The sequence below is a fragment of the Mesoplodon bidens genome (genome assembly GCF_964165515.1).
Source record: "Mesoplodon bidens genome assembly, chromosome: 16".
NCBI lineage: Eukaryota > Metazoa > Chordata > Mammalia > Artiodactyla > Ziphiidae > Mesoplodon > Mesoplodon bidens.
The window spans coordinates 59582693-59594647 of NC_138173.1; the positions used below are offsets into that span (position 1 = coordinate 59582693).

Below are 11955 nucleotides of genomic sequence, written 5' to 3' on the forward strand. Positions count from 1 at the left end.
TTAAAAGTAGAAAAATGGCTAAGAAAATTTATTTAAAGTTCTCTGATAGTACTTCTTTAAAACTGCAGTCTGAAGAAAGGAAACTTAATAACTTACTATGTTGGCCAGAGCTAGTAAAATTTTTTGAACCAAATGTGTGCAGTGGTAGAAGCAACAGAAATTATAATTAGAAAAAAATAAATTGGGAACCAGAATCTAATAATAATCTAAAAAAAATCTGTTGAAAAAATTAATCCAACCAATGAAAAAAAAACTGTTAGAAATATCGACTTTTAAAGTATGTAACTTACTGTTTTGATTCATTGTGACAAACTTCCAAGGTTGGATCATTATAAATAAAAGCAGCTTCTAAATCATTGATCCTTACTCGGTATATTCTACACTGTTTGCTGTTCAACTTGATTCTATTTAAGTTTGTAACTGTGGGAAATATAGTCAGTTCCACAAATCCCTGTAAAGATAAAGAATAATAATTTCATTAAAACGAACACAGGTATGTTTTGGAACATATTTCTTTGATTTCTACTATTTATACACATACTACAATCCAGAGACAGAATCCCAAATAGCTACACACATACAAGTACTCTCCAAGGATCTTCACTTCAAGTATGGCTGTCCTAGTGACTGAATGGGTGTGAATTATGTTCCTTTATCATCCTGGTGGTTCACATTCACTATCAGTGAAAAGTAGAACATCTGCTAGGAAAGAAAGTAAAAGGACTACTCACAAATATAAGAATTTATAGACAGACTGGAATCCAAACAGAGAGGAAGGGGAAAAAAAAAAAACCCAACAGAGCAAAAAGAGAATCAAAACCACTTCAGTGAGTAAAAGAACAAGGCCTCTCAAAATAGGGTAAAAAACTATACCACCAAAGCTAACAAGTATGAGTCTCTGCTCATGGGAGGTAAATCAGGACGTGAAGTGGCAAGAGTTACAAGAAACATTTAGGCAAGTAGGGAAAAATCTACTGACACCTCCAAGAGCAGCAAACACTTCAAAGTGCTGCATGATTTCCTACCAAGCAGTCCCAAGGCCATATATAGTTCTACCACCTTAGCTGTGTGGCTAGCCATCTATCTGAAGCAGGTACATAAGACGTGAGAGACAGCTAAATATACCGACTGTCCACCACCCTCTTGCATTGCATCAAATGGGAAAGATGGACCACTGAAACACTGAATGTATGTCCAGTGAGTTTAATATTCTGGGTTGGAAACATAAAATATGGAGGACATGAAATAGTAACATTTCAGGGGCTGCAACAGGAATATCTAAGATGAAATTCAGGCAATAACCATACAGAAGTGGATTATAACAACTGCAATGGCTACTATTTAAGGAGCACTACTATATGCCAGACATTACACTACTTTCATATGTTCTCTCTAATCCCATTAACAACTTTGAGACAAGTACTACTTTATACTTTTTACAGATTAAGAGTTAAGAAAATCATACCATCAATAAGTAGAGAACTGAGATTCAAACCCACATCTAAATGATCCCAACTGATTCCCATTATGCCATAATGTCTCTCAGTACAATGCTTTTAAATAACATGCAAGAACGTAAGCATATTTTTTAGATAACAGTCAGCCCAACTGCTCAGAAGCCTATTGATTCTACAGCCCCTTTTCCCCCAATTCCCAAATAAGAGAGTCATACATCCTTAAATTAGACCATCTGGACAGAGTTATGTGGAAGCAAATAAGAACAGAAAAAAGCAGAAGCAAAAATACTGCTGCTGAAGTCTCTGAGTTGAAAGGTGTCAAACTGTGAGCAACTGTATGAAGATCCAAATTCCCTTAATTAGCATACCAGCAATCCAATGACCAATCTACATAAATGAGCTTGGATCAGCTGAAAGACAGCAAGGAGAACCAAGATAATGTCAAAAGTGAACTAGAAAAGATTACGGAAAGTGCTGTCATGAAGTGGTTACAGGAGCGAGACATAAGAATAGGCTTTTGTTTTCTAAACTAAGTTTAACAATAATAAACCAGTGAACGGAGTATGCTTCATGAAGATAGGGAAAGCCCAGTCTCCTTGAATCATCAGGTCTCTGACACCACCTACAGCCCTAACCTACACCTGCCTGCAACATACAGACCCACTAACTGGCCTCCAATCCCTGTCAACCTTGGCTACTAGCATAACTGCAACCCCCCAGGTCATCTAACCTCACTTACTCTCTCCTCTTGCTCCTGCTCTCTCCCCACCACCTGACGGCGGACCATCCTCCTAGAGTCCCTACCCCATTTGAAGTAACTCCCCTGTGCTATTCAGCCTTTTCAAAAACTCCTCTACCTGTCAGCCTTAGATGAAACATCTCTTGAATCCCCTTTGAAAAGAAGCTGCTTATTCTTTTACTCACTATAAATTAGAAGAAGGGAAAACAGGAAACCTCCTACTTTCCACTATTTCTAGATCATTTATAGGCTTTTATACAGCATATGCTATAAGAGCAAGGGCACAATAGTGTCACTGTCTTCTTGAGGTAGACTGCCTGCATTCAAGCCCAGTTCCACTACTCAGTAAGTATATGAGCTTGAGCTAAGTTACTCTAGCTCTCGGTACCTCAGTTTCCTCATCCGTAAAACAAGAATATCGACACTACCTACCTATTGGTGTTATTATAATTGAGCAATTTAATACAAGGAATGCACTTAAAATCATAGCTGGCATCAGTAAATGTTTTTATTACTGTTCTTTTCCTATGTGTTCAAGCCATACAGGTATACCATCCTCTGTTCCTTTCGTTAATATTGCCCAAATTCCCCAATACTCACTGAAGGTTCATTCTTTACCTTTCTAACCCATCTCAGCCATCACTCTACATGACATGAATGCAGATATAGCTGATCCATGCAGTATCACTGCTTCAAAGTTCCTTGATTTCAATTCCTACAATCTTCACTGCCATTCCAGGATAGCAATCAAGATCACACTCTGAAAGACACCTCATCACTGCTCAGGACTGCTCTGACGCTGACATTTTAAACTGGAATGCCCACCATGCCTGTACTTCTCTGCCAGTCCTCCTGTTCAACCACATGAAATTCTCCTGCTCCTTGGCCTCCTCCAGGTTCTCACGACAATCATCCCTGGTATTTTTAGCGCTACATTCTTCCTCATCCACCCAAGAGCCTTAACTTGAACCACTCTACTGCCAATGATCAATTCTCTTGCCCTTCTGCTGCACACACCTATCTTTCCCTCCTGTTTAGGAATGATCCTTCCACTACTGCACTAGAGGCCATCCTCTGTAGTATTCTCAGAAATCCTGCTCTATTAATTACCCTCTCCTATAATTACAATCTCTCTTCTTTATAAGACTTTTTTCCATGACTACAAACATGTTCGACTCTCACTTATCTTTCTTTTAAAATCCTGAGATTTATGTCACCTCAAATAAATTAATTTTTGCCCTTTTCCTGGGGTTACTATATCTTGGTTCTGAACTGACACTAATCCCTGGAGTCCCAAAACATTACAGTAGTCCACTAGTCAGACTGGAAGTCTTTGGGGTTTTTTTTTGTTGTTTGCTTGTTTTTGGCTGTGCAGCGCAGCTTGTGGGATCTTAGTTCCCCAACCAGGGATTGAACCCGGGCCCTCGGCAGTGAAAGAGCGAAATCCTAACCACTGGACTGCCAGGGTATTCCCCAGACTGGCAGTCTTGGGAGGTCAAGTAATAAAGGGGTTCCCACGTCTAACGCAGAGTAGGACTGGAGATTATTTCCCCAGTCCAGAACATACAGTATACATTTTAGTAATTGGCAAATCCCCATATTCATTCTCCGACCTCACTGAGTGAGGACTACAGTGGAAGGACTAAATGGACACCGCTGGAACACCCATCCCCCTTCTCCAAGATAGCAAATCAATGCAACTAGACATCTTTGGGGAACTGCAGAGATTAATGCCACAACAGAGACTTGAAAGATGCCTACTACGTCTTCGTTTAACTCAATTATTTGGCAAGTGCAAAAGTCAAGTAGGTTTTCGAGAATGATAGTGACTTATCACAAACTTGCCAATCACAACCATGTTTGCAGATGCAGTACTTTGACCGCAGCAAATCAGCACAGTTCTTGGTAGCTAATATTGCGACTAATTATCAGGCGAATTTTTTTTCCCCCAATTCCTATCAGAAAAAGAAAAAAATCAATCAGAAGCAGGTTGTCTTCCAGACATCAGAAACCCCTCACTGTCATCTAGTAACTGTATCAACTCTCCTGCTCAGTCAAAACATAGTCCAAAAAGTCCCCTGGTAGCCCAGAGGACAGGATAGCCCAGAGAATTACACTGGTATGTTATATTGACAACATCATGCTATCTGGACCTGGTAAGAAAGGAAGAGTAAGTTCTCTAAATGCCTTAATAGAAAACACGTGGATACCAGAGGCTGCAAGTTAAATCCCATGCAAGTTCAGGGGCCTGTCACATCTGTAAAGCTTCTAAGGTTCCAGCGGTCTGAGGCACTTAAAAATAAACCTTCTAAAGTGAAAGACAAGTTGCTTCATTTTGCACTGCCCACCAAGAGGGGGAAGAAAAGGAGGCACAAAAATTGGTAGGCTTCTTTGGATTCTGAAAGCAATATACACATTTAGGCATACTACTTACTAAGCAACCTGTGAGGCTATCAGCTTTGAGAGGGGTCCAGAGCAAGAAAAGGTTCTGCAGTAGGTCCAGGCTGTGGTTCAAACTGCCCTGCCACTTGGGCATTATGACTCAGCATATCCAACGGTATTGGGAACGTCCAGAGCAGACAAAGATACTTTACTGACTCTGGCTTTCTTTAATAGAATGACAGTACACCATCATTCCTGGGGTTTCAGAGGAAACCCATGACTTCTTCTGCCAACAACTGTTTTCCATTTGCAAAGCAACTACTGGTTTGCTACAAGACCCTGCAGTAGAGACTGCACACATGATCATGGGACTCCCCAAAATTTCATGTAATTTTTGTTACCTAAAATGGCCATTACAAACTCAGTATGTGCAGTAGCTTTCCATTTTTAAATGGAAACACCACCTCTGGACCAGGCCCAAGCAAGTTCACAGGCACAAAGAGCAAACAGCATGAGCAGGTGACTCAGAATCCAACGGGACTTGTTCCCATTGCATCTCCACCGCTCCCTCAATCCACACCCATGGCCTCATGGAGAGGTCCCCATGCTCAATTAAAAGAATAGGACAAAGCACAAGCCTGAATTATGAATAAGTCTGCACAGCATGCCAGCGCAGTTGGAAGTGGATGGTAGCTGCCATCAGAACCCACTGAAGTGTGGTCCTGAAAGACAACGGAAGAAAAGCCTACCGTGGGCAGAACGCTGATGAATACAACTGGCTGTACACTGCTTACAGACGTAGAGATGACCTGAAGTATACATCTACACTGATCCATGGCAACTGCTGGGTTGGCCAGCTGGTTAGGAATATGAAAAGAACAAGACGAGAAGACTGAAAATAAGAGGATGGTGGGAGAAGTAAATGTAAAAATGAATTTCTCAGAGTAGCTATAATATGAAAATATTTATGTCCTCACGTAAATGACCAACAGAGGCATCCTCAGAGACTGCAGAGGGAGCCCTCAAAAATCAACTGGCAAGATTATCTAGCCAGTAGATGTCCCAGACTCTTTCCCTAGCCACGCTGCTCAACATACAAAGTGGTCATTGGGGCAAGACCCCAAGGCTATGCATGAACCCAGCAACACGGTCTTCCCCCAACAAAGCTTGATCTGGCTACCACCACTGCTGAGCGCTCACCTCCCAATAGCAGTGGATCGAAATGAGCTTCTAATACGGGACCTTCCCAGGAAGGATCAGTCAGTCACTCAGTAGTACAATGACTACATTAGACAGCTGGTATCATGGAGGGAGACAGTCATTTGTCCTTATATAAAAATAGACACATATTCTAGATTTTCCTTCCCTAACTATAATATACGTGCAAAAAGCCATACATGTCAACATGCTATCCCTTACATGCCTCCATGTGTATAGAAAAGTGTGGCAGTGGGCTCTTACACACAAAATTACTCATTTTTACCTTTTGTCCTATCATCCAGAGCAGCTGACACGATCAACTACTGAAGGCTCAGTTAGAGCACCAATTGAGACCTCCAACAGGATGCCATCTTAAACTAGTGGACAATATGTCAGGTCATCTCTTCATAGCCAAAACAGATCTGGGAACCAAGGGACAAAAGTTGGAGTGACTACGTTCACCATTCCTTCAAAAAGCCACTGAACAGTTTTTGCTTCTTGTCTTCACGACCTCAGGGTCAGTGTGTTTGGAGGCCTTAGTAGCTAAGGGAGGAATGCATCCACCTGGGCACAGAGTCATGGTTCTATTAAACTGGAAGCTGAGACTTGACCACTTCGGGCTCCTCATGCCACTGAACCAATAGGCAGACAAAGGGGTCACTGTACTGGCTGGAATGACTAGCAGCAACTGAGATTCTACTACACAATAAAAGCAAGAATTCCATCTGCAATCCAGGGGATTCACTGGAATGCCTCTTAGGTCCACGTGACCAACAGTCCTAATCAATGGAAAACTGCAACAACTCAATGAAGTCAAAACAAGCAAGGATGTAGATCCTACAGGAATGAAAGCCTAGGGCGGACCAAAAGAAATGCCGTCAAAAGGAAAGAGAAAAGCGAATGGGTGGAGGAATAAGGAAGCTGCGTATATCAACCCTGACCTTGACACCAGCTGAAGAAAGCAGAGGCTGTAGCAATTGATTTTCACATCCTTTCAACCACTTTTCTTCTACTGTCTTATATGAAAGATACTGGTGATAGCTAATATCTTAGATGGGAATAATGCTGAACTGCCATTTCTTTGCACCAAGAGATTAGTCCAGGGATCAGCAAACTTTTTCTTAAAGGGCCAGATAGTAAACAGACATAACGGGCCACACAGTTTCTGTCACAGCTATTCCACTTTGCCATTGTAGCTCCAAAGCAACCATAGACAGTGTATAAATAAATGGCTGTGGCTGTGATCAAATAAAGCTTGACTCACAAAAACGGGAAGTTGGCTAATGCCAACGCCTACAATAGCTGAGAGGGCTTCGTTAAGTTGGGAACACTTTCATCATAACAAAAGACAAGAGAGGATGATGTGGGGCAAAAGGGGTAGACTGTTCTGGATATTCTCCTTTTGCCCCTCCTAATCTGCCCTCTCTGCTTTACTCTGCATCCCAGGAGTAGCATTAACTAGGCACGAGCCCTCTGGCTGCCTGTTGGGGTGATCAACTGGGAGGCACAAAGAGAAAACTGAAAGCAGAAGAAAATCGAGCTCCGTATATTTATTCCCCCAGGTTCCTCCCTGCCAGGCTGAAGGACGCAGTAGCTCCACTCTTCTATCAAAGACCATAGCTCCTGCATGGTCAGTGTTTCCTACAGGTACAGTAGGTTCTTGTAACCTCTCCCTTCCTTTGTTCTTTCAGGTTTAGAAGTGATAACTGTTTCTCGTTGCTAACCTAGGGTGCTCCTCCAACTTTTGTTGGTTTCTCTTAACCCTAAGTAGTCCCTTCATTACTTCCCTCAATTAATCTGTAGACTGTGCCTTCTGGGACCCTAGCCCATAGGCCATCTAACCAATCTTTCCAACGGGAGATGTAAAAATCACCTACAATTCCTTTCTAGCATTCCTAGTTAAGAGTCATCTGCAAGTCCTTTCTGCCTATCATAGTGCCAGGGGTAGAGGATGTGGAAAGGGGAACGTTTGATTAAAAATGGCTCAATCACTTGCTATCTTCATGCCCTTAAGAAATTTACTTATCCTCCATTCTTTCAGCTGCTTTATTTATAAAAATAAGGATTAAAATAGTATCCATCTAAAAAAAATTAGCATCTACCTCATGGGGTTACTGTGAAGATTAAGTGAGGTCATACACACAAAACCTTAGAAGATGGTCTTACATGTAGTATGTACGTAATAAATGTTCACTATCAGTCAATCATGTCAATTCTATTTCTGTGCCATTTTACTAATGATACCTCCATGCAGGGCTAAATCATTTCTACCCTAGATTATTACAGTAACCTTTAAACAAGACTCTTTAATCCTCGTAACTTCCATACCCAATTCATACAACCCAACACACCTAAAGTATCCTTCCATGAAGTATAAGGTAAATAATCATATGTAAGGGATTTTGAAAGAGAAGTTCCTTAAATGAGGATATGGGACTTCATAAACCTTTAAGCATCCTTATAAATCTAAGATTCTGCGATTCTAATGAAAAGGTTACATTTTAAAATAGCTCATCTTAAGTAAACGAGTTTGAGAGGGAAGTTGATGTCCTCACTCAGAGAAAACCGGCTCTCACTGAGATTTTGATCTAGTTAATACAGATCTCCCTGAAAGAATAAATTATTTGGGTTATCAAGGACTTTTCCTAGAACAGATATATCAACAATCCATACATCTACACTGGGGTGGGGCGGGCAGTTTACTAGGTTTTAAACACCTTATCTAGAGCTTCAGTGTAAAGCACTGCCACCTCAACAAGGTCAGCTGAGAATCAGAAAACACAAGTGGCCTCTTAACAGCCAAGTCAGTGCACGTACCAACCTTAACTTTTTTCATAGAAGAAATCTCGCTGTGGACTTATTCTTCTTACATACACGATTCTAAAATGTTTGGTAATACGGACTTTCATATTCCACAACAGATTAAAAGAAATAAAACTTTAATCAGGAAACAGGAAGAAAAAGAAAAGAGAGAACTGAGGTGGCAGCCAATACAGCACAGCCATGGCCCTTAGAGTCATATAGACTTTTTTTTTTTTTTTTGCGTTACGCGGGCCTCTCACTGTTGTGGCCTCTCCCCTTGCGGAGCGCAGGCTCCAGACGCACAGGCTCAGCGGCCATGGCTCACGGGCCCAGCCGCTCCGCGGCATGTGGGATCCTCCCGGACCGGGGCACGAACCCGTGTCCCCTGCATCGGCAGGCGGACTCTCAACCACTGCGCCACCAGGGAAGCCCCCATATAGACTTTTGAGTTCTAATTATTACCTATTCTCGAAACACAGTTACCGGGACAGAAAAGTTTCTAAGTACTGTAAAGGGTGGACTGTTATTGCTTATAACCGCTGAGGATATACTTACCACAACAGATTTTCTCTGGAAGTTTATGTTGTTGATGCAGACGACCTGATGAGTTGTACATTAAAGAATAAAGAAAATATTTCAGTTATTAAATAATGCATAACTCTATCCAAGTATAAACAAGAACTGTGTTCTAGGCAGCTCAGAATCACACTTATCTTTCATGCTAAAACCCTACAAATTAGGGTAACTTGCTCATTTTAAATTTAGCAACAGCCACGAAAATAAATTTCTGTGGACAAAAATGCAACTTAGTACTTTAAGAAAAAGGTTTATTAACCTGCAAGAAGCAGTAGATTTGCTGAATTACACTGTCATTCAAACCATTTTCGCCCTACAAACACCATCCCCATCACCGTGAGTGGCTCCCAGTTTCCCACTAGGTCTCCCAGGCCCACGAAATCAGTTTCAAGCAATCACAAAACATAATTAATGAAAACTAAACGTAGAAGAAAGGGAGATGAAAAAATACTTATAATTTATAGGGCCTTGGGCTTTCAAAGCCCTTGTCTCCTTTCTTCCTGTTCATTCTGGCGGGCTCTAAACCAGTCGGCGGCATGAAGGGACCCCGCGGAGCTCGGCTTCCCGGCTTCCCTGGGGGCGGCGGGGCATTACCGGTCTCCGGCACCTGACACTCCCCGCTCCCCCGCGCACCCAACAGTCACACCCCGCGGCCGGGGCTTCCACGGCACCCACTCCCGGCCCTGCCCGATCTGCCGCCGCCAACGCCTCCAACTCGCTCCCGCGATTCGGCTCCGTCAGCTGTCTCCGCCGAGCTTCTGTCACGGAGATGCCCCTCACACCAAGAACCAACGGCGCCAGCCAGCCGACATCTTGCCGGTCACCTCTGACCTGCGACGTCAGCGGAAGTGAGACAGCGTAAGGGCAGGAGTCGGAAGTTATGTTCAGTGGGCGGGGCTTGCCCGAGTGCCGGAGTTTTTTGTTTTCGTCTTTTCGTATACGGACGGTGGGTGAGAACTGTTTAAATTTCGGAAAGCGGCCAGAGATATTTTGTGGGTGAGGCGAACACAGCGAGAAGGAAAGAAGGAAACACTAAATTTTAGAGGAATAAAGATCTAGCGCAAACATATTGAACAGTATGGGGAAAAGGTTTTCGAAGAGCCAGGGGCTGGGGACTAGGAACCCGGGAAATAGGAAACCAGGAGAGGCGTGCCTCTGGTCTGCTGTGTGAAAAGACACCATAAACTCACTGGAACTCTGTGATTTAGGCTGTAAAATACGTGATTAGACCTCAAGGAGTCTAAATCTTATTCCGGAGTCCTCACTAGGCACTCCTGCCTCAGTGTTTATTGAAAAAAACAAAATTAGTGGATTATATAGATGCAGAATTTATTGAAACACCGGACAAATATTTTGAAGCCATCGTATTTGCATTTTATGCATGAGAATAAAAGTTGTAAATTCCAATAACAGTTAAATCTTGGTTAATTGTGGATTGTGCGGTTAAAAAAAAATTAACTTCGGACTAGATTTAACCTTGGCCTACCCCTTCCAACTGTCTTGGTGACAAGTTCATTAGCTAAGTTAAAATTAATTTGAACTTTGTTCTAAACGAAAACACACTAGGAAAATAAAGATGTAAAGGGACTTTATCAAGCATTCCAAAACCAGCCAGAGATTACTTGTAGTTTTCGAGTATTACCTGTGTCAGTATCCTTTATTATAGCATTATAAACTACTGTTAGCATTCTTCATTTAGGATTAGTATTGAAATGGGTCTTCTTGAATTATAAATTTTAACACCATTTTGCATGGAAGATGGGGGGATATTTAGGGAGATAGATGCAACTGGATTAAAGAGAGGTCACTGGGTTAAGGAAAGAATGGGAGACAAAGAAGCAGAGAGGGAGTACGCAAACTTTCATCCCAGAGTGCATATCTCAGGTGGGAAGTAGATGGGTCCCTGGGCTGGACACCTGGTGTCTGTCAAGTGAAGTAAAATTGAAGCTTTGTTTTCCCCCCTATACTCCAAGGATAAAGCTAGTGGCAGAAGCTGACTTCTGCTGATGTAAAGAGATAAGATGACCACTCCTGAGGTCAAGAAAATTTCCCTGACTGCACAGGCACAGGAAGGCTCCTTGGACGTCCAAAAAGAGAGGGGCGCCACCCATGAGTGTGGACACATCCCCACAAGCCTCTGTGGTGGAATCCACCTTAGCAAAAAGTTGGGCACACATGTTAGGGAGTGTCCTAGAACAGGTCAGATGTGGGAAAAGAAACAAGATAATCGTCCAAAGATAAACAAAGACCCGGAAAAACTGTCTTATGTAAGTGATTTAAATCACCTCTTTACTGGGCTCCTCCTCAGTAGGGAGGACGCCCACACCCTTTCTCTCTGGGTGTGTGTTTCTGCCTTGCTTCTGTCTTAAACAATCTGTTTCTGTGTGCTCTCCCACTTGTGCCATGTCTCTAATAATAAACTTTGTACCTGTTTTTATAGTTTTTGCCTTCTAGAAACATTCTTGCTTTCAAACCGGGCAAGAGCCAGGGGAACTTTGCTTCTCGCCTCTAGCCCCTGGTGCACTAGCGGCTAGGATCCCTGGTTTTCATCCAGGCTACCCAGGTTCAGTTCCTGGGCAGGGAACTAAGATCTCTCTTTAGAACCGCTCACTCCTGTCTCTCTGAAATCATATCTACATCAGCCAGGTGAACAGGAGCAACTGTCAAGCCAATTTCATCAATATAAACAACTAATTTAGATAAATGATATAGCATCACGTGACTTCCTGTTTTGGTGGAAAGTCAAAAGTAGAGGGGAACTGACTTGAGAAATGACATTTAAGTGAATAAATAATTCTC

General features: G+C 42.4%; 1 protein-coding gene across 4 annotated transcripts in view; it reads right to left on the reverse strand.

Annotated features, from left to right (window-relative positions):
* TAF2 (TATA-box binding protein associated factor 2) overlaps positions 1–10002 on the reverse strand; it is an 84506-nt gene extending 74504 nt beyond the window's left edge. For 2 of the 4 annotated variants that reach the window (XM_081258576.1, XM_081258574.1), the window contains exons 1-3: positions 9611–9925; positions 9136–9189; positions 291–451 (exon numbers count right to left, since the gene is read on the reverse strand). In XM_081258576.1, the coding sequence (XP_081114702.1) occupies positions 291–451; positions 9136–9189; positions 9611–9694 (299 nt within the window). In that variant the 5' untranslated portion in view covers positions 9695–9925. Of the gene's footprint in view, positions 1–290; positions 452–6061; positions 6178–9135; positions 9190–9610 lie in introns of those variants that run through there. The other 2 variants (XM_081258577.1, XM_081258575.1) reach the window with 2 other exon arrangements.
* Positions 10003–11955: the final 1953 nt, after the last annotated feature.